The sequence below is a fragment of the Hyperolius riggenbachi genome, chromosome 7 (assembly GCF_040937935.1).
Source record: "Hyperolius riggenbachi isolate aHypRig1 chromosome 7, aHypRig1.pri, whole genome shotgun sequence".
NCBI classification, from domain to species: domain Eukaryota; kingdom Metazoa; phylum Chordata; class Amphibia; order Anura; family Hyperoliidae; genus Hyperolius; species Hyperolius riggenbachi.
This window is the reverse complement of record NC_090652.1, coordinates 268,634,893-268,658,223: the sequence shown is the minus strand read 5'-3', so window position 1 is coordinate 268,658,223 and position 23,331 is coordinate 268,634,893. Positions and strand designations below refer to the sequence as shown.

At 43.2% G+C, this 23,331-nt stretch overlaps 1 protein-coding gene across 1 annotated transcript in view; it reads left to right on the top strand.

The window, feature by feature from the left end:
• The window catches only part of FAP (fibroblast activation protein alpha), a 137,308-nt gene that overhangs the window by 45,236 nt on the left and 68,741 nt on the right, over window positions 1–23,331 (top strand). The window contains exons 4-10 of the mRNA XM_068245675.1: window positions 5,455–5,549; window positions 7,687–7,761; window positions 10,779–10,831; window positions 10,939–11,011; window positions 13,089–13,209; window positions 14,471–14,625; window positions 21,445–21,545. Of these exons, the coding sequence (XP_068101776.1) occupies window positions 5,455–5,549; window positions 7,687–7,761; window positions 10,779–10,831; window positions 10,939–11,011; window positions 13,089–13,209; window positions 14,471–14,625; window positions 21,445–21,545 (673 nt within the window). The remainder of the gene's footprint in view (window positions 1–5,454; window positions 5,550–7,686; window positions 7,762–10,778; window positions 10,832–10,938; window positions 11,012–13,088; window positions 13,210–14,470; window positions 14,626–21,444; window positions 21,546–23,331) is intronic.

Sequence of the window (23,331 nt, the reverse complement as noted above, 5' to 3'; positions counted from 1 at the left end):
TGATCCTCTGCCTCTACTACTCTAAGCCAGGCATGGGCAAACTTGACCCTCCAGCTGTTGAGGAACTACAAGTCCCACAATGCATTGCAGGAGTCTGACAGCCACAGTCATGACTCATAAAGGCAAATGCATTGTGGGATTTGTAGTTCCTTAACAGCTGGAGGGCCAAGTTTGCCCATGCCTGCTCTAAGCCATAGACCCCGAACAAACATGCAGATCAGTTATTTCAGGCACTTTTGACTGGATTAGCTGCATTCTTGTTTCAGGTGTGTGATTCAGACACTATGATGCCAACGATATCAGTAGGACTCTCAGACAACTGGTATTGTTTAGTTTAAAAGGAAATAAATATGTCAGCCTCCATATACCTCTCGCTTCAGGTTTCGTTTATGGGCCGGTTCACATGGACTTCTGCGTGGCGTTAAATGTCAACTGCAGCGCTCGTTGCTTAAAGGGACACTTAAGTAAAAAAAAAATTGAGTTTTACTCACCTGGGGCTTCCAATAGCCCCCTGCAGCTGTCTGGTGCCCTCGCCGTCTCCCTCCGATCCTCCTGGCCCCGCCGGCGGCCACTTCCTGTTTCGGTGACAGGAGCTGACAGGCTGGGGACGCGAGTGATTCTTCACGTTCCTGGTCACAATAGCGCCCTCTATGCTGCTATAGCATATATCATATACCATATAGCAGCATAGAGGGTGCTAATGTGTCTGGGAACGCGAAGAAACACTCGCGTCCCCAGCCTGTCAGCTCCTGTCACCGAAAAAGGAAGTGGCTGCCGGCGGGGCCAGAAGGATCGGAGGGAGACAGCGAGGGCACCGGACAGCTGCAGTGGGCTATTGGAAGCCCTAGGTGAGTAAAACTCATTTTTTTTGTTTGACTTAAGTGTCCCTTTAAGCACTGTCCAGTCAAGGGAATGGACAGTGCCAATGCCATTGTTTACTGTCATTTGCATAAATGCTCACTCGATCCCGATTTTTCCTGTCGTCTTGTTTATTCCTGGATGCTACATGGATCTCCGTAGTGCCGCACTTCCATGCCTCCCTTCAGAGGTCAAAAACAACAAATGACGAGAAGCGCCACCGAAGGTTTCTTGTGACCAGAAAAGCTTTTGAGCGAGATGCCATGGGACGCTCATTTGAATCAGCCCTAAATGTTCATCTCCATCTGTGTGAGCTTCCTCTTGAATTTTTGGATTGCGTTTTTCGTTCCACAGTACAAAGCGGTGGTAGCAGGCTAAAGGGAACCTTGACGCAACATTCACACTTATCCATGTAAATTCTACATGCGGTTTTCCATTGTGCAATTTTTTTTTTCCTTCAGTGGTGTTGTATTTGTGTGCACATTTTGTATACGATTTTTCACACCGTCCTCTACCACACCTTGTGTTGTAGTAATCCACCACCACTATTATCCTGCAGCTCAGACCATTGGCTGTATGCTCTATAACAGTATTCACCAACCCTGTCCTCAAGGCCCACCAACAGTGCATGTTTTGTGGAAATCCACAGAGGTAGTTAATTAGCATAGCTCCCAACTGCCCCTCTTTTGGAGGGACAGTCCCTCTTTTGGCAGCCCTGTCCCTCTTTCCTCCTTATTTGTCCCTCTTTCAGAACTTTGTCCCTCTTGCTATCTAAATATATATATTTATCTACTAAAAATGTGTTTGATTGACGCTAAACTTTATTCTCATCTTTTAAATTGATATATTACTAATTTTAAAAATGTTAATATGAAGGAAAATGAACCAGGATAGAAAGGACCAGTGTGGTTTGAATTATAAAACAACATATTTTTCTTATGAATCCTTCATGGTATGCGTGACTAGGGGTGTGATGGGGGCATGGCCAGGGTGTGACATGGGCGTGGCTTAAGTGTCCCTCTTTCTCATCTCAAAAAGTTGGGAGGTATGAATTAGCTCTGCTTAGATTCTAATTACCCCACCTGTGAATGTTTGCGTTTTCGTGCAAAACATGTACTGTTGGTGGGCCTTGAGGATAGGGTTGGGGAGCTCTGCTCTATGAGAAAGAAAAATGATGGAAGCATCCACATGATCAAGTTTCCCAGCATGCACCTCTGATTCTTGTCATACACTGGCAGATTTGACTAGAGAAACTGATTATCAGCTAGTGTGATTTCCACTGATCTCATCATGATGGTTCAGCCACAATCTAATTGTCTTGTATGACGTATGCCCAGCTGTTCATGCTTGAGTGGCATATGCTCTAGCATAGTTCCCCAATCCTGTCCTCAAGGCCCACCAACAGTAAGGCCGTGTTTCCATTTGCGAAGTGATGCGAGTGTGGCTACGCAGCCGCATCGCATCACTTCCGCCGCCGGCCGCATCTTCGATGCGAAAGTGTATTGAGGAGATGGGACTCGGCTGCGGGCGGATGCGGCTGTGCAAAAATCTGCAGCATGCTGCAGATTATCGGATCGCACCGCTCCGCACACCATGCACGCAGTCACCGCACCACACCTAGTGGAAACGAGCTCTAAATGTTTTGCAGAAAACCACAAACATGCACAGGTGAGGTAATTAGTGTCTCAGCAGAGCTACCACTACCTCTGTGGATTTATACAAAACATGCACTGTTGGTGGGCCCTGAGGACAGGGTTGGGAAACACTGATTTATAGGATATAGACACATTGGGCTTGATTCACAAAGCGGTGCTAACTGTTAGCACGCTTGTGAAAAGCCCTTATTACACCTAAAAATCCTTTGCGTGCGCTGATTAGCGCTCGCGCGCAAAGTACTTTTTGCGTGCGATCTGATTCAGCTTGGTGCGTGCTAACTACTTAGCACCCTAGTTAGCACGCCCAAAGCCTTTAGGCGTGCTAACTAGGTTAGCACCGGTTAGTGAATCAGGCCCATAGCATGCTACCAGAAATTCTATGCAGTCTGACATTGAATCCATTTTTTCTGTGATTTAAGTGTTTTTGTGACGACCACTTAGGATTAACCAATTCAGCCCGCGGGGATTTTTCACCTTATGCATCAGAGCAATTTTCACCTCCCATTCATTTACTAATAACTTTATCACTACTTATCACAATTTATTGATCTATATCTTGTTTTTTCCGCCACTAATTAGGCTTTCTTTGGGTGGTGCATTTTGCTAAGAATTATTTTTTTTATAAATGCATTTTAACAGGATTAATAAGAAAAAAATGGAAAAAATTCATTATTTCTCAGTTTTCGGCCATTATAGCTTTAAAATAATCCACGCTATCCGTTCATTCTCCTATTGGGCCTTCAACCCAAAACTGTGACAGCTGCCAAACACAAATTAACACAGTTTATAGCTAATGCATGTAAAACATACATAGCATCTCAATGGCGGAAACCTAAGCTATATTATAAAGTGCTCCTTGAACGTATACATGACTTAATGGTCAACGAAAAGATCAAAGCGAATCTATTAGACATGACACACCATTTTGAAAAGGTTTGGCTCCCGTGGAAACAGAACATGTCCTCTATAGGAATTCGCAATAGCTTAACATACCTTTACTACCTTTACTCTCTACTTGGATGTGTGGCGTGAGGTGGGCACCCCTGGTCTGACCCGTTCTAATCGTTGGTTTTCTTTTTTTCTTTTTATTTTCTTTATCATTCTGGTTTATTTTAGCTAGACTCTGACTAGCATACGTGTGCTTTGTTTCGTATGCCACAATACCAAGCCTATAATAAAAGACGTGAAGCAACCAAAGAGATCATTTTAGCATAACCAGGAAAAAAAAAAAAAAATAATAGCAGATATATGCCTATAGAAAAATCTTTTGAAGTCTGTTTAATCTTTACCAATAACGTTTTGGACCAGAGAGTTGTCAAATAACTATCTGTTGATATGTGTAACGAGCTGTTTTGTCTTGAAAAATTCTGTAAGCTTGTTATTGCACTGATTTTCTATATACCTGCTAATAAAAGTCTTTGATACTAAAATAATCCACGCTACCATAATTAAAACCTATGTATTTTATTTGCCCGTTTGTCTCGGTTATTATACCATTTAAATTTTGTCCCTATCACAATCTATCACCAATATTTTATTTGGAAATAAAGGTGCATTATTTCCGTTTTGCATCCATCACTATCTACAAGCTTATAATTTAAAAAATGTTTTTAGTATACCCCCTTCAAATGCATATTTAAAAAGTTCAGACCCTTAGGTAACTATTTCTGTCTTTTTTGTTTGTTTTTTTTAATTGTAATTTTTTTTTCCATTAAAAATTTTATTTGGGTAATATTTTGGTGTGGGGCATAAACAGTTAATTTTTAATGTTGTTATATGTGTAAATTGTAATGTAAAAAATATGTAGATGTAGTTTTACTATTTGGCCACAAGATGGCCACCTTCATTTTTGTTTTCCCTCCTTGTACTTCTCGCTAAGCGGAAGTACAAGGGGGATGCGGAAATTTTTCCGGGCAGAAAAACTGAAGCCTCTTGTAAGAGCGCTTCGGTTTTTCTGCGGGGGACACGGATCGGTGATCGGGAACCATATTCCCGTTCACTGATTCCAGGGCTACCGGGGGACACCACGGGGGCACGGTGCGCGGGAGCGCAGCAGAGCAGCCGCCTGGACGTGAGCTTCATGTCCAGGCGGGAGAAATGGTTAATCATGTACAATAGTCCATAAAGTAGAGCCTCAGTTATCCAGCACCAGCAGGGATCAGCTGATGCCAGATAAGTGTGTTTTCTGGTTGCTTGAGAGCCAATGTTAAAAATAGACCTAACTAATGCAGCACTATACCTCAATGTATATACATACCATGAACTCTGTCTTAACCGGAACTCAACTAACCAACAGTCTCAACCAACCAGCACAAATCGTCACCAAGGCAGTAATCATAGTGGTGAATGCCAACTTCTTAGGCTGTTTTTGGGCTCTGCTGTGCACTGGGTTGCAATGTATTTTAACATTCAACCTCCCTGGCTTTCAATTTTTCCAGGATTTCTGTGCAAAAAGTGATCCAATTAATTTTCATGACCTTTTTTTCCTGTAACTTGCCAAAATGTGTCAAGCAGGGATCTAGTATACAGTGCAGGAGAGTATTAAAGGATACCCGAAGTGACATGTGACATGATGAGATAGACATGTGTATGTACAGTGCCTAGTACACAAATAACTATGCTGTGTTCCTTTTTTTTCTTTCTCTGCCTGCAAGAGTTAAATTTCAGGTATTTAAGTGGCTGACTTAGTCCTATCTCAGACGGGAAGTGTATCCTTTAAGGTGTGTGCACCTCAATACTGTTCACAACAGTGAATAACCATCAATATCGCTAGGGAGGTTAACCAGGTCTCTACTAACTGGTATATGCACTTTTCTATTTAATCGCTATAATGAATATTGCCGAAGCACAACTTTAATATTCTACACAACCTGCAGAGGCTGCTGATATTTATTAGCAACCAGTTATGAATTATGTCTCACAAATGTCTCCTTTCATGCAGAAAATGAATACATGCATAAAAATGAAGATGGAAATGTTCACATTTATAACGTGGAGACTGGGGAGGCAACGCTTATTCTGAGAAATACAACATCTGTGAGTACACTCAGGAATTATTTGTGTGAAGACAGTTATCTATCTGCCAAGTACCATTTATACTCATGGTCCATGGATTGGCCCATTCACAAATAAGTTGACCCCAAGATCCTCCTGCCAACATCCTTTAACACAGCATGCCATACTGATAAAGATGCCCTTTCTCCATATGTAGTCAGTCCCACCCCTCAACGATACACAATTCAGATAACACATTGGAGAATTGCTAGTAGCTTTCCCTCCTCTGAGTGATGGCAAGCAGGGTTTAGCAGCAAGTGCAATTTTTTGTCTCGATTGCCACAAAACTGAACCAGCAAGCCATGGCAGAGGGGTTTAACTTACCTATATTGCTGCCTCTTGCCAAAGCCATCTTCCAGGTGGGAGTGTCGGAAAAATGACATGCCGCATGCAGCAGAGTGGCAAGAGGTGGTAATGTAGGTGCATTAACCCTCACCCACTAACACGCTGGTTCAGTTTTGCAGAAGGGGAATCTGAATCTGGCTGTTGACCTGCTCATCCGAGATGGCAGGATTCCCTGCATCTTCTAACTCATTGCAAGAACTTCAGGCCCTGGCAGAGGGGTTTAACTTACCTATATCGCCACCACTCGCCAAAGCACTGCATGCTGCTCTCCATATTTCAGGTGGAAGTGTTGGGAAAGATGGAGTGCAGCATGCAGCACAGAGGTGAAAGGTGATGTAGGTAAGTTAACACTCTCTGCTGCAGCCCACCCCCACTAACACACTGCTTCAGTTTTACAGCAGGCAAAACTGAATCTGGATCTCGACCTGCATATCCCTGATGGCAGCATTTCCTACATCTTCTGACTTCAGTGTGTCATGTGACCAACATTTCTGGGTGAAAGCTCTAGTAAAAAAAAAAAAAACAGATTATGCAGGCCACGCTATGAGGCACTGCCCACCCACGATCCCTTAGCAGTCTTTGCAGTCTAAAGGCCCATACACACGGGGTACGGCCGTCGCCGCAACCACGTGGCACGCGCGTGTTGTGGCAACAGGCCGCCCGTGTGTATAACGCGCGCGCCCCGAACCGTCGCCGTCGGAGCTGTCGCCAGGCGATTGACATGTTCAATTGCCGGCTACAGCTGTCGCCGCGACTTCGCCGGAACTGTCGCTAGTCCCGGCTAGCGATAGGAGACCTACGCGAGTGAATGGAGCATCCAGCCGGGGGATGCTCCATTCAGGAACAGCTTCCGCCGCGTCTCTGCCTTTCTGGCGAGACGTGTAGACAGCTGTCGCCAGCAGGGAGCTGTCGCTCCCTGTTCGCGTGCGCGCATTCTACAGGGGACAATTGTCCTCCGTGAGTATGTAGCTTTTGGATTAGGGAGGGCTAACAGACAAAACCTGAATTTTATGGCACAAGTGGGCAGGTTTTAGACAACTTTTCCCCCTACTCTGTTATAACTTCTGCTGCCTGTGCTATAGTGCTGGTTTTATTTTTACACCGAAGGGTCGCTTGAAGGAATGAAATGTTTTCATTTCAAGCTATTGAGAAATTAGCCCAAAGCGTTAGTTATTCAGTACCTGATTGGGTAAACTTCACTGTGATTTACAGTAAAACGCGTAATCACACCAAACACATCTACACAAAATCAACTTCATGATCATCTGTGAGAGAGTGAAAGAGTCACATAAATGTAGCCCTAAAACTAACATTAATCCTTAAAGACAACCTGAGGTAAATGTGATATGGAGGGTGCCATATTTATTTCCTTTTAAGCAATACCAGTTGCTTGTCAGTCCTCTAATACTTTTAGCCATAGGCTCTGAACAAGCATATGCTGATCAGGTACTCCAACTCAGCTGACTCAGATCTCACTGAATTAATCAAATACTTATTCCAGGGTTTTGACTCAGACACTACGTATGCCAAAAGATCGACAGTACTGCCAGGCAACTGGCATTGTTAACAAAAAATAAATATGGCAGCCTCCATATCACTTTCACCTCGGGCTCCCTTTAACTAACCTAACCTTGACTGAACAACGCTGAAATCCACCCAAAGAAATTGCAGGGCCTATTTTCCTTAGCTGTCGCAGAGATGGAGGAGTGTGCAAAGTGTATTTATAGGTATTTGTAGAATTGTAAGTTGAGTGACATCATCTTTCGCACCGCAGGATGAAGTGAATGCTACAAACTACAAAGTGTCCGCCGATAGAAGGTTTGCATCCCTTGAGAGCAATTATGTAAAGGTAAATGTCTTCTGCATTTTAATGAATGCTTTTATTTCTGAGTAGAAAAGAGAAATGGGAAGAATGTCATACTAGGAGGCAGGAAAAAAATAATTTGCTTTCAGCTACATCAAAATGTAGTCTATGTATTTTAAATATATATATATATATATATATATATATATATATATATATATATATATATATATAATGTGTGTGTGTGTGTGTGTGTACAGGTAAAACTATTGACAAGTGAAAGGTATGTTACAGGTGAAAAAATTAAATTTAGTGCAACAGTCCATTTAGTTCAATAATCCAACTAAAAAGGTGAAACTTATATATGGAATAGGAACCCTTTGCAGGTGTTCCCTTGAATCTGGGGAGAATTTTTCCAACTTCCTGTTGTTCGTGACAAGAAGGAAAGAAAGAGAATAAACACAATCATGAAAACTGCCTGATTGTATTCCTACTCCACTGTATCAGTAAAAATTAATACATTTGCCTTAACTTTAGTAAAAACACTACAATAAAGATAATAAAAGTGGATGGGTAAAAGGAAAGGTAGAAGTAAGACTGAAATGACGTAAAGTACAACTTGGAAAAGGTAATAAAATTTCTCTGGAATTAAACAAGCAGGAATAATAAAAACATGTAAAGATGACATCATTATGCCACCACGGTTCAGACAAGTCCTCGTAAAGTGGTTTCCTGAGAAGAGCAGGATCCCACCAACAATGCTTCCTGTGTAAACAGAACATTTGGGTGGTGGCAACTGAACATCTATGAGAACCATAGCTTTATTCCAGGATTTTGAACGACAATGTGATCTTGCTTTTCTCCAGGATAACTGTGCAACCGCTCTCCTTTTACTTTAGCTTGCAGTCATGTGATGTAGTAGGGTGGCATCATGGATTCACTCTCGTCTTCCAGCACTAGGGTTCCCTTTTCAAGCCTGTGGCAGGACACTATCTACATAGAGTTTTTAGGTTCCTCCTGTGTCTGCATGAGTTTCCTTCAGGTAGTCTGTGTTCCTCCCACATCCCCAACACATACAGAAAGGTTAAATGGTTCCCCAACATAATTTTGCTTACGCTAGGAAAATAAGAGCATGACTGTTGTAGGGATTAGATTGTGAGCTCCTCTGAGGAAAAGTTAGTGACATGACCATGGACTCTGTAATGCGGGGGAAGATGTCGAGATAATAATTCAAAATAATAATACCGTCAGTAGTGTCATCCTAAAAAGGCAATCAATAATTCTCTCTGCTTACTGTAAGCGACAGCAACATAGGAAAAAAAGTAATTCATAGTGCATTTTAACCTCCCTGGCAGTCTATTAAAACCGCCAGGGGGCAGCGCAGCACATTCATTTTTTTTTTCAAATCATGTAGCTAGCCTAGCGCTAGCTACATCATAGCCGCTTTGCAGCGGCATCCCCCCTCCCTTTCCGATGAAATCCCGTTCAGAACAGGATTTCCTGTTTGGCTTCCCACGTCTCCATGGCGACGATCGGGATGACGTCATCAACGTCATGGCGCACAGGGGAGTCCAGATCCACCCCTTAGCACTGCCTGGCGCTGATAGGCCAGGCTGCGCAAGGGGTCTGGGGGGGTGGCGCGGCGGGTAACGGCGAAGCGGCGCAAAGCGGCGGCGATCGGTTTGTACACGCAGCTAGCAAAGTGCTAGCTACTTGTACCAAAAAAAAAAAATTATGCAAATCAGCCCACGAGGGCCTGAGAAATCCTCCGCGGCAGCTTACAGCCAGGGAGGTTAATCTGGGGGAAATGTTCTTCTTAGAAAGTACACTGAAATGGAGATATATAGCGCAGACACTGTCTCGTATTGACCTGAGGAAGCGGGCATGTCCCGTGAAACGTGTTGACTTTTTATTGGTATCTAACAATATAAATCTTAACCACTTATCATGAGGTAAGACTGTTCCTATTACTTACCTCCACTCACTACATATTGTATCACAATTGGGTTGCCTTCTCCCACTTGAATTGTCTCCTCCCCTGTCCCAGGAGTTACTTCTGCAACTATATCCAGTGGTCCTTTGTTTTTTCTGGAACGGGACCTACTGTATGTTGACCCAACTTGAATCATAAACAAGTGGAGACGGTCCTTCTCCCCATGCCCAAAATAGTGGTTGCCTATAGCAACCTACGTTTGTGAGTAGTTGTTATTTCTTTACCTTTCCCCTAAATACTACACTACTGGCGCTCCTGGTGCTCTATTTGTATCCTTTTCTTACCAATACCTGGGTTTCCAAACCTTAAATTCATCTATCGGACCTCCCAGAACTTCTCATAAGTATGTGTACACGTGTATTTTAAATGTTACCATTGTTAAATGATAGTGGTCATTTAACAAAGCACCTCCATCAGTTCTTTGAGCAAAGTGATGTTGAAAATCTGCAGCAAATGGATATTTGCTCAAACCAGTGAAAATCTCCTACAAAACAATTTAAAGAATTATTCAACACATCAACTTCCATTTACATGACCTATATTTAAAAGTTGAAAAATATAACTACTTAAAGCTTTAGAGGCGTCACTAGGGTTGGTGTCACCCGATGCGGAAACTTATGGGGTTACCCTCTCTTACCTCATGAACCTCCATCCTCAGCAGGTAGTAACATTGCTTGTTATAGGGGGATGTTAAGATGATCACCATGTGGTCATGGTGGCCTCTGAACTCCGTTATCAGCTCAACATGGTGCAGCCAGAAGAGGAGGAGGGAGTACATCAGGCACTATCCTGATCTGTATTTACATAGCCTACTCCACTCTCCCTTAGCCTGGAGCTTGGTGTCACCCCTTACGCAGGTGACACCTGGTGCACTCTGCACCTACCACAACCCCCTAGTAAAGCATAGTGAAAGTGAAGCTACTGTAATGCAACATAGCCACACAAGAATAGCTTTTCAGCAGCAAGTCTCAGACCACTACACTCTGCTCAATGCTCATCAAGTCTCTAGTTAACGACCCTGACATACTGTAGATATCTGGCATAATAGAACTGTTCATTTATTTTACAGCGATGGAAGAACTCGTACACGGCCTCCTACCACATTTATGACATTGCAAACAGGTCATTATTCATCTGTGTTTAAGATATCAATTTTGTGTGTGTTTAGTGTTTTATATTTTATTTGCTGGGTATTCTCTGATAAATAACAACAATGTAATTTCTTGTAGAGAATTTTTGACGGCAAATGAACTTCCTCATGGAATTCAGTACCTATCCTGGTCTCCGGTTGGACATAAATTGGTACATCTCTGCCTTTTTGAAGTTTCCTCTGTCTTTTCAGTATTTACTCGATTCCTTTGGGATGTTTGCGCACCATGCTCTTCTATAAGCCACTCCTCCTGTGTGGTCTTGCCGGCCATGTTAATAGCACTACAAATGTTATCTACTCATCTTAGCCCTTCTGCCTTCATCTTTATCTCTCTTCACTTTGGTGAAGGTTTGTCTTCATAATATGAGACCAAGATATTTGTGTTACTTTTTTTAAAATGCAGCTCAAGCACAGTTTTATGTGGATGAAACAGATCAGTAACTTACATTAATAATGCCCCAATATTTTTTGTGCTAAATAAAAATCAAAAATACCTGCTGCACCCCTTAGATTCTCATCTCTTCCTTGGCAATGTTCAGCTACCCTTGATGACTCCTAGTCACTATGCTCCATAGTTTTCCTCATTAAAGCACATCTCAAGGTACAAATGTTTTCCAAGTTCTGTGCAGCTCCTTGATTAGCTGATGTCAAGTAAATCACTTTTGAAGCACTTGATCAGGAGCTCAGACGCTGGCCACCCCCGGCATATAGGCAGGTCCGGGCTGAGGCAGAGGCAAGAGAGGCTCCAGCCTCAGCTGAGCTGTGCGCCCCCTGCTACACCGCACCCTATCATTCCCCTATTGTGTTTGAAGCAGGGGGGCGCACTGCTTACTAAGCTGTCATTCCCCTATTGTGTTTGAAGCAGAAAGAAATAAGAAAAGGGGATACATGACAGTGACTGCAAGCCAGATAACTAGAGCTTAAAGCGGTTTAACACCCAGCATTACAACTTTGCTTTAAAAGATTGCTTACAGCTTAGAAATTATTATGCCAGATTTTTTTTTAAGCAGAAATTCACTGAATGGGTTAAACATGACATTTTAGTGTTGTATTTAACTAGGAATCCGCATCCGTTCTTATCTTTAGTTACAAATGTATCTTTGTTTGGAATGCAATTAGACCTCTGAAAAGCCTGACGGGGAAGCCCTCTTTGTTCTCTCAGAGCAGTGTTTGTTTATTACTTTGTAAATAGATACATTTGTAACTAAACCTAAGCCCGGAGGAGGATTTCTAGCTAAATGCAGCACTAAAATGTCATGTTTAATCCATTCAGTGAATTTCTGCTAAAAAAAAAAAATCTGGCATAATCGTTTCTAAGCTGTAAGCAATCTTTTAAAGCAAAGTTGAAATGCTGGGTGTTAGACCACTTGTTGGGGACCATGGGGCGGCTCTTAGTCTAATAGCAATCAGTGTGTGACGGCTGGGGTGGGAGGGATGGAGGGGCGCACTTTGCTGTCTCAGCCTTGGGTGCTGCAGGACCTTGGCCCGGCTCTGCATATAGGCTGTGACTGAGATTTTGTCTGTCTGCATCTCCCACTAGGCAATCTGAACTGTGGGATAGTGATGATCATAACCTGCTTATTACAATTACGTGAAATCTTTGCAAGTTGCAAGGGCTGCACCACCTATAGATTAGCCTCTGGTGTGGATAGCTGCCCCACAATTGGCCTCAATTCACTAAGGTTTATCAAACACTTTACCGAACGTTTGATAATTTACCTCATGGGTAAAATCTGATTTTTAATTCACTAAGGTGTTATATATTTATCGAATGTTTTATCTATAAAACATTAAATAAATATGTAACACCTTAGTTAATTCAAAATGAGATTTTACCAATGTGGTAAATTATCAAACGTTCGGTAAAGTGTTTGATAAACCTTAGTGAATTGAGGCCAATGTCATTAAGTTAAGTTGTTGTTGAGGATTGCTAAGCAACCACCATCGAATTAATACCTTGTCTTCTTCATTTATCTGCACTGTAGGATGCCGCTTGTTTGGACCAGGCTGCTGTCCCTCCTCCCCTTTACATTAAACAGTACACGCTGCTCGGCTACAGCCTAACAGTATATCTGTACCGATCTCACTCTCCGAACCCTCACCCTAACAATCAATCATTTAGGAATTGACCATGTGTATGAAGCTGGATGAGAATGATGGTAATGACTGTTTACTGTGGTAGAATACTGACTCATTAAAATGTTTTTCTTTTAATCCGGTATATTGTAGGTGTACGTTTGGAAAAACAACATATATTTAAGGCATGAACCTAGCCAAGCTTCTGTTGCTTTAACAAATGATGGCAAACAGGATGAAATTTTGAATGGCGTTCCGGATTGGGTTTATGAAGGTTGGCACTTTTTCTCTCTCTCTCTTTTTTTTATTTTTTTAAGGAAATTAATGTGGGATTAATGTGGGAGGGTAGCACCCTCTAGTGTCCACCTCCAGTAAAGTAGTAGAGGTGGACATTGCTAGTGCCCACCTCCAGTAGCATTGATGCTAAACTTTATTTTGAATTGCTTATTGTATATCACACCCGGGTATTGGGTGTAAAATGTGTGTTTGACCTGGGGGGGGGGGGGGGGGGTTAGGAGAGGGTTCAGAGCAGGGGCCAGGGTTGGCTTATCTGCAGGTGATAACCAAGAGTGGAGCCTCCTTATGCAGAGCTGGCGTTGGAGTGTGCTGCAGAATTCATATCTACCTGTCCTTGCTCCAGCTTGCATCCACGTGTCTACCTGGCAACCACTGCGGTCACATGACAGTGAACTTGGAGCTTTACTGGCCAGTTCAGAAGAGGGAGACACTGGGACTGAAGCAGGTGCGAGGAGAGGTAGGTTTGCTTACATCGGCACACTCCAATGCACACTTTGCATGAGGGGTTAGGGTGCCACATTGGGTGGGGGCAGCTAATTGGAGGGTCGTGGCTTCTGGCCTATATTTTACAGTAAAAATTAGGAAGACTATTGCAAAATTTAATTTTGCATGTAGTCGTAATTTTGATCGATCATTTTACTATGATGGGTCATTTTGGGAACGTATAACTTTCTTATGCCCACACTTAAACGTATCATTTCAATTGTGCAAAACTTAAATGGCAAGTAGACTAGTTTCTACATCATGCATAGTCTGAATTGAAAATTCCCTGTACTGATATCTGTGAATAAAGGGTGCTTCTTTTTTTCAGCCTTAACTGGAACCCAAGGGGAGAGTGATATGGAGGATGCTATATTTATCACCTTTTAAAAAATGCAAGTTACCTGGCTGTCCCGTGTCTCTAATACTTTTAGCCATAGACCCTAAACAAGCATGCAGATCAGGTCAGGTACTCTGACTGACATCTTACTGGATTGGCCGCATGCTTGCTTCAGGGCTGTGACTCAGACACTACTGATTTCAGAAGATCAACAACAGCACTGCCAGGTAACCGGTATTGTTTTAAAGGAAATACATATTGCAGCCTCCAATTAACATTATGTGGAATTTGATTTATTGCAGTCAATCTTGGAGCATAACGTTCAATGTAAATTGTAATCTCTATTATAAATATTTATAAATATGTAAATACATGTATTTATTGTATTATTTTTAGTACTGCTTATATTCTTTTTCAGAGTTGGTGATTGCAACAAACTATGCCCTCTGGTGGTCTCCTGGAGCAAAGTTTCTTGGCTATGTCCAGTTTAATGACAAGGATGTCCCCTCCATTGAGTATACCTACTATGGAGAAGATCAGTATCCTAAGACAATGAAGGTTCCCTATCCAAAGGTAAGAAATGACTTCTGGATTTCTAATTATAATATGGCGCTTGTTGTCCGCACAAGTTTAGAGGATACCCTTTTAAAAGTATAGTGGAACCTTGGTTTTTCAGCATAATTCATTCTGGAAACATGCTTTTAATCCAAAATCAGATGCTTACCTATGGAGAAGGAAGGCTCTGGATCTCATAGACCTCTCTCATAGACTCTCCAGCGATGTCCTGCCTTCAAATTTGCCACCTTTGGGAGCCCTCGGAAAACTTCAGAAGCGATCATGTTGCCGAGTGCTTCCAAAGCCAGATGGCTCCGAATGGCTCATGTGCGAGTGCGTGTGAATGCGTGCTTGTACACATGTAGTACAGGGCTGTCTGTATTTGGAAACACTGAGGAACATGAGTGCTTCCGAAGCCTTCCGAGGAGCCCCGAAGGCAGAGCTGGCAGTTGGTCAAATATCTGCAATGAGGGTGACAACGCTAGAACAAAAGGCACCGAGAGAAGACAGAGAAGCCTCTATAGCAGGGGTGTCAAACTCAAATACAAAGTGGGCCGAAATTGAACACTGGGACCAAGTCACAGGTCAACCTCAATGTCTACTGGCACCTTCCTCCATTATTATTATTATTATTTATTGGATTTATATAGCGCCAACATATTACGCAGCACTGTACAATAAATAGGATTACAGACAATGATACCAGGGGGTGAATCAGCTGATTTCGGCACGCGGCTCTGAGAGCCAAGCCCCGAAACTGGGCGCCGTCATAGCAGCAATGCTATGATGCGCACCCCGCGTAGCGGTAATTCGGGGCTCTGGGGGCTGCCACACCCCGAATTACATCTCCCGTCATTCGGCTCTCCCTGCGCCGAACTGAGTGGCATCGATATGACATGCACCCAACAGGGGTGACAGCACAATACAGGTAATAGACAATAGAGGTAATAAGCAATACAGGTAATAAGCAATAAGATACTCAACACAATGCAGAGATAGTAATACAATGCCAGATCATACACTGGAGTGGTAGTGGTAAAAATACAAGTTCCATAAATCTGGGTAAAGTGCACCCAGTCGAATATGATACACAAGGGGAGAGGGCCCTGCCAAAGGCTTATAATCTAGACCAGGGAACTTTACCTTATAAAGTTCCCTGGTGTCTAGTGATCTTCCTACATCCCCATGTACAGTAGTTCCCTGGTGTCTAGTGGTCCTTCCTCCCAAATACATTTCCCTGGTGTCTAGTGATCCTTCCTCCCAAATACATTTCCCTGGTGTCTAGTGGCCCCACCCCTCCCCTATACAGTTCCCTAGTGATTAGTGCTTCCGCCCTACCTCCCCTATATGGCTTTCCTGGTGTTCTAAGGCTTCACTTCCAATATAGTTGGATAAAAGACTAAATTTGTTGATAATTTAAAGAGAGTCTGAAGCGAGAATAGATCTCGCTTCAGACCTCATAGCTAGCAGGGGCATGCGTGCCCCTGCTAAAACGCAGCTATAGCGCGGCTTAACGGGGGTCCCTGTCCCCCCAAACCCCCTCCGTGCAGCGGGGGAGCGCTTCCTGGTTGGGGCAGGGCTAAACGCCGCAGCCCTGCCCCATGCGCGTCTGTCAGACGCGTATCTCCGCCTCTCCCCCGCCCCTCTCAGTCTTCCTTCACTGAGAGGGGCGGGGAGAGGCGGCGATGCGCGTCTGATAGACGCGCTGGGAGGCAGGGCTGCAGCCGTTAGCCCTGCCTCCAGGAAGAAGATTACCAGCGACCATTTTCCGACCAACTTTTGCGGGGGGTGGGTTGGGGGTGAAGGGACCCCTGTTAAGCCGCGGGATAGCGGCGTTTTAGCAGGGGCACACGTGCCCCTGCTATATATAAGACCTGAAGCGAGATTTAGTCTCGCTTCAGTGTCTCTTTAACATCCATGGAGAGGCAAGCTATGAGAGGACTGCAGAATGACACCTCCATTGTAATTAGGCCAGTCGATAAGGGAGGGGGTGTAGTTATACAAGATATTGAACAGTACCATCAAGAAGCAATTCGCCAACTGTATAATCAGGAAACATATCAATTACTATCGATGGATCCCACTTTTAAATTTCTTAAGAGACTACAAGTACTTTTGGGGGAAGCTAAGTCTAAAGGAATTATTAATGAGGAAGAGTATGCCTATCTATATGTGGATAGTCCTAGAATCCCTGTGTATTACCACCTCCCCAAAATACACAAGGGCCTTATTGACCCACCAGGGAGGCCGATCATATCAGGGATCGGCTCCATGACGTCAAATTTATCCCAGTATGTTGACTTATATTTGCAGCAAACAGTCAAAACTACCCCCACTTACATTAAAGACACAGGACATTTTTTGAGGATTCTCGATGACAGCACGTGGAAGGATGAGTATTGGCTGTGTACAGTGGATGTGAATTCACTGTACACGGTGATACCCCACGAGAGGGGAATAGAGGCAGTGAAATTCTTTATGCAGGAAGCCCAAACACTACTGGAAGATCAAATTGAATTCGTCCTGGACAGCATTCGATTTATAATAAAACATAACTTCTTTGCATATGAGGGTCAGTATTTCCTCCAGGGCACCGGGACGGCGATGGGGACACGGTTTGCTCCCTCTTTCGCAAACTTATATATGGCCCACTGGGAACGTTTCCAACTTTTTGGCCCAGAGGGCCCCGGACCCGCCCTGGTGCTCTGGAGGAGATTTATAGATGACGCCTTCTTTATCTGGCAGGGAAGTAGATCAAGTCTTGATGCCTTTCTAGTATGGATTAATGCGAATAGCTACAATTTGAGATTCACGGATAACTGTAGCCAGTAGCAGGTCAACTTTTTGTACCTCACAATATATATAGAAGAAGAGAAGATTCTCACTAAAACCTACCTGAAGCCAGTTGACACTAACAGTTATATTAATGTAGATAGCTGCCATCATTTCAAATGGCTTATGAATATCCCTGGAGGCCAGTTTTTAAGGCTCAGGAGGAACTGCTCGAAAGCTGTGGATTTTGACGCTGAATCAGAGGTATTACAGGAAAGGTTTGAAAACAATGGGTATCCTGAGGATTTGGTTATGAGAGCTAAGGAAAGGGCCAAAAACACAGAGAGACAAAAGCTGTTGGAAGAAAGGGAGGTACGAACTAGCCATACCGTTCAACAACCGAGTTTGATTATGGAATACTCCTCTCAAGCCCTGCGGGTTAGGAACATAGTGGGTAAATATTGGAATTTACTAAGAGAGGATCCTTTACTAACACCTATCCTATCAGAAAACCCCAGAATGATTTTTAAAAGATCTAAGAATTTAGGCAGCATATTGGCTCCGACTATAAAACGAACTGGAATGAAGAAGCAGAGTGGCTATTTTAAAAAGTGTGGATTCTGTAGGGCATGTCGAGAATCTGGCCCACCTGTTGAAAGAATTTATGACATCACATCTACATCTAATTAAGAGACATTTAAAATTAAAGATGTCACCAATTGTGACATGGAGAGATGGGGATTATTTATTAGAAATGTCCCGACGAGAAACCATGTGGATTTTTAACCTTAATACTCTTATACCACACGGACTAAATAAAGATTTAGATTTATATGCTTTTGAGTAAGGATCATCCAATCAGGCAAGGCTTCATAAGGGAGTCTCCAATTCCCCTCAGCAGCCAAGCTTTGAGAAAGGGGGGGCGTTCCTCCCGAAACGTCAGCAGCGACTGCTTCTGTGACGTCACGGGAACAGAGGGGAAGAAGGCGTACTGGATTTGCGCAATTGTCTACACTGCACGGAAGGACGTAACGCTCACCGCTGTCAGGCTGCATCATCCAACATCACCTCTGCCCTCTAGGGGATCCGGGCTAACTGGCCCGACGCAAATCAGCCGTCCAGTCTCTCTTACCTCGCCGCCGGCCGGGGCGGGTAAGATCGAGCGACTCTCCGGAAGATTGCCCAACTGTATACCCATGGACCAGGATTGGTGAGATTCATTTCATTTGTATCGCCAAGTATATGTGTTGATTATATCATCAAGACAACGTTGATAAGATAAACATTACTCCAGTTCTGCAACAATAGCATAAATCCATAAATTGTTCTATGGACACTGTTCCTTGGACTATCCATTACAAGTCACTTTGAACTTTCATTTTTCACAAGGAGTTCACTCTGCAATTAATTTATTTATTGCCAAATCATCATCACATCAAATCATTGATATTTTTATGCAACACGTTTTTAATTTTTTGTGCAATATGCATTCCATAGTGCATATGAACTTGATTGACATTTGAGCCAATAGAGGGAGTAAATAACCCCTCATCTACCTCAGGTTGAATTTGTTTTTAATATCTACTATTAAAGTTTTTAAAAGTTTTTATTGAAGTCTATCAGCGCAGTCTGTTGTATATATTTTGTTCTTGGTCTCTCTCCACTCCTCCTCTCTCTGGGCTAGTGCATGCCAAAATCACAATAGCAATTGCTAGCAATTTGTGAGCGTGATTTTGTGAAGCGATTTTTCAGAGTGATTTTTGAATGAATCGCTCCAAAAAATGCTACATCCAGTGTGTTTGCGATTTTGAAAAAATCACAACGCTGCTGTGAGAACACCGTCATAGGGAAAGCTAAGTAAGGCCCAGTGCACACCAAAAACATCTAGCAGATCTGCAAAACGCTAGAGGTTTTTTAAGCAGATTTCAGAGCATTCTAGGCAGGTTTAGAGACGTTTTCTAAACATGCCTAGCGTTTTTTTGGAGCGTTTTTGTGTAACAGATTACAAATATTGTTACAGTAAAAGCTGTTAGGGCCCGTTCTCACCTGAGCGGGAATCACGCGATTCCTGCTCATGGCAAACCGCTAGCGGTTTTGCAAAAACCGCTACATAATGTAGCAAGTGGCAGTGTTCTCACTGCTGCGGTTGCGGTTAGCGATAACAGCAGCGGTTTGCCGGCAACGAGCGTTCCGCGATTAGCGATTGTGATTAGCGTGCAAAGCACGCTAATCGCGATCGCTCCAAAACCGCCGCAGTGTCCAGTGATTTTTCCACGTTAATCGTGGGAAAATCACTCCCACAATTTTGCGATTATAAGTGTGAACGGGCCCTTACTGAACATCCTCTGTAACAAAAACGCCTGGGAAACTGATCTGATCGAGCGTTTTTCATAGCGTTTTTCCACTTTCCCGCTGCTGCAGCCCCCGAGTTTGCGTTTGTGGAAAAAACGAACCTCTCTGGTGTGCACCATCCCATTCACTTTCATTAGCCAAGTGGTTTTCCCCGTGCAAGTGTTTTAAAAAATGCTTCAGAACCGCTCTGGTGTGCACCAGCCCTAGAAGTGCAATCCTGGCAAGGAAAATTATTGTTATTATTATTTAGTATTTATATAGTGTCGCCATCTGCCACAGTGCTGTACAGAGCACATTATCTAGTCACTTAACTATCTTCTTTCTTCTCTTTCAGTTTTTCTCTTCTCATCGTTTCTCCCCTTCTCTGCATAAGGCCTCAGACACACTATAATCGCTTTTCTGAACGATTTTACCATGATTTTAATGTAAGTCAATGGGAGCCTTTTTTAAAAAGCTTTCATAAAGTTCTGATGGCTAAAAAGTGCTCAGAAAAGAGCTTATAGTGTGCCTGAGCCCTTATTATTTGTACGCTGCGGGTGAGTTGGGCCCCCGGGAGAGCCGAATAATGGCTTTTATGCTTCCACTAAACCCCCCAGCGGTGATAAATATTATTCCCCCTTCCGAGTCATTGCAAATCGGAGGAAGGTGTAATTTGTGGTACATCGATCACCTGAGCACTCAATTTCACTTACGCGCCCAGTGCAGCATATTATTGCTGCGCCGTGCCCCAAACCACCTGCTTTGCCTTCTCTCACCTCTCTCCAATCTTGTTATTAGAAACCATAATCTAAAGCTGGCCATACATGCATCATTTGTTATGGATAGATTCTTTCACTATGATCAAATCATAATGGCTTTTCCACCTGTCAGTACTGAGTATGGATGTGGCCTGTAGGGTTTCATACTATAGTGAAGTGGGTTGTGGGCAGGCAGTGATGCACTGCCACTGACCACCAATAAAAAGCAGGTAAGCAAGGCATGGATGTAGGGGGGGGGGGGGGGTGAAAATTGTCAAGGAAGGAGGGATACCAAAACTTTGGAAATTAGCATTAACGCGGCAGGGATCATCGTGCCAGCAGGGAGATCAGTAAGAATATGTCTGGTGAAGGGGGAGGGGATATCCGAGGTGGAAGAGGGGCATATTTGAGGGTTAGTAGAGATGGTGGCGAAGGGGAGGACATAAGTTGGGGGGAATGAGCTTTGGGGAATTAAGGTGGCCATACATCTGTTGACCTGACAGCCAATCAACCAACCGTTTTGATATTATCGAATCGGATAAAAAATTTGGGTGGAAATGGGTTGAATGTATTAATCTGAGATATTGGGAAATCTCGGGCCAATGTGGTTGTCAGGTGCGATAATCACGGCATGCGATAACCACAAATGATAGACACGACGTAAACCCTGGCCTTTGTCCCTCAAAATGTATTTTTTCCCCTTCCCCCCCTTCCTTCATGCCTGTACTTTACCTATTACGCTGTCCCTAGAGTGTTCTTTCTGTATTTCCGCATTGGCGCTACACGTGACTACTTGCATATACGACGTGGGGTGCGTGTGACGTCATTTGGGCTGGGGCTGCCATGCTAACGGGCCTCTAGTTTGTGTTTCCCCCAGGCCAAAAGGTCCCAGTCCTCCCCTGGTGATGGTCTTATAAAAAGATGCTGATTTGTCACCTGACTGTTACGCTCTTTATTCTGCTTATTTTTCATACAGGCAGGAGCACATAATCCAACTGTCAAGGTGTACACAGTGAATCTCGATGACCCGGGATATACAAAAACAGAAGTGCCAGTTCCTTCACTGATATCTTCCAGGTAATTGTTTTTTTTATGGATCCTGTCTCACCTTTGTAAAACAACAAACAGGCAGATGCACATTTCACAGTGTAAAATGTAAAAACTTTCAAACAATACTCAATTTCATAAATCAATTTCAAAGAGTACCAGTGGCACAGCTAAGTATCTATGGGCCGCAGTGTGAGTTATGCATGGGGCTGCCTCAAGAACTCTCTATATAACAGTGGATATAGAGCACCAAAACTGGCCTAGGACTGCCGCAGTGTTAGAGATGTCTATGAAAGGGGAAAACAGCTTGTCCAAGATCACCACTATTCAAAGCACATATAAAACTAATCATTACCAACATAGCACCGATGAAGTGTTAATGTGACAGTTGAAGGAGGGCCCTTGGTGGGGCCTTCTGTTCTGGGGACCCAGTGCAGTTGCAATCCCTGCATCTCCTATTTTTACACCACTGAAAAGTGTTATTGATGTATTTGAAGTAATGAGTATAGTGTGCTATTTTAGGATAGGAAACATAATTTTTTGTTATGCGTCCGAAAAGGGTAGTTGTTGCACTTCCTTCTATGTACCACCTGGCTACATACCTTATACAAAAAATATTGATAAATGCCTATTTTCCCAATGCCAATAGAGAAACTCACAAGATTTTCCTCTTTGAAATTATTAGTTTAACTTTTAAGCATCTTGCTGTTAGAATCCCAGACGAACCCTACTTGCCGCCGCTTTTTTGTTCATAAATCACGAGAAAGCCATGTAAAGACAGAAACACTATTATAGAGCTGCCACCATTCCAAAATAGACTGTATGGTAAACCTTACGCATTTTACCTGAATGTGAATTTGGGATGGAGACATGAATAAGGGTTTCTCTCAATAATGCAAAGAAAACCTAATTTAACATTAATCTATTTAATGGCCCTCTGACAAAAGCCATAAATTCCAACCCTAGGGACCTACCTGTGGATGTAAAGATTCTTAGCTACCACATATATGGAAAGCAGTGGCCAGTCAGAAATTTTGTTTACTCCCTAAAGCCCACCCCTAGTTCATGACCATGATGTCCCTAAAAGCTTATACACACTCTTGATTGATGTTGCCCAATAGGGACCGGTACCCAATCATTTGGGTGACATCACTGGGCCAACGTTGTATAGATGCTTAGTTAACTTACATCGAGAGCTCAGTATTGTGTAGTATGTACTGGTAATATGTGTGTGACAAAGCAAGTATATGAGATTAATACTCACAAACCAGGGTTACCATCTCAGGATTAAGAAGTCGCTCTCTTTAGATCAGAAAAGGGTGGACTTAGAGCAACAGTACAGGCAAACAGAGGCACCAAAAGGATAAAAGCCGATTGTATCAGACCTGCATGAGTTTTATGCTTCGTTCATAGCCTGAGGAAGCGGGATATGCCTGCTAAACCTTGCACTTTCTGGAGTATGTAAAAAAGTATTTGGTTGAACTCTATCAACAGTTTGTTGTGTCTATCTGGAGGAGGGGAATCTACTTCAGCCTCCCGTGGTTTTTAAACATTTTATCGACTTTTATTCTTATGGTTCCTCTGTTTACCTGTACATGATACATGCTAATTACAATTACGCATTCTGTTGCAATGCAGGGGGGAAGGGGGGAGTGGGGAAGGCTGAAGGATGACGGAGCGGCACTGATGTGATGTTACGTGGTGGGCACCTACCACGTAACCTTGTGCCACCCCTGCACTACCGCACATTAACTCCTGCGGGGATTAGCATGCAGCACATTAATCTTTGCTGAGCAGGGGTTATTGTGTGGAAGTG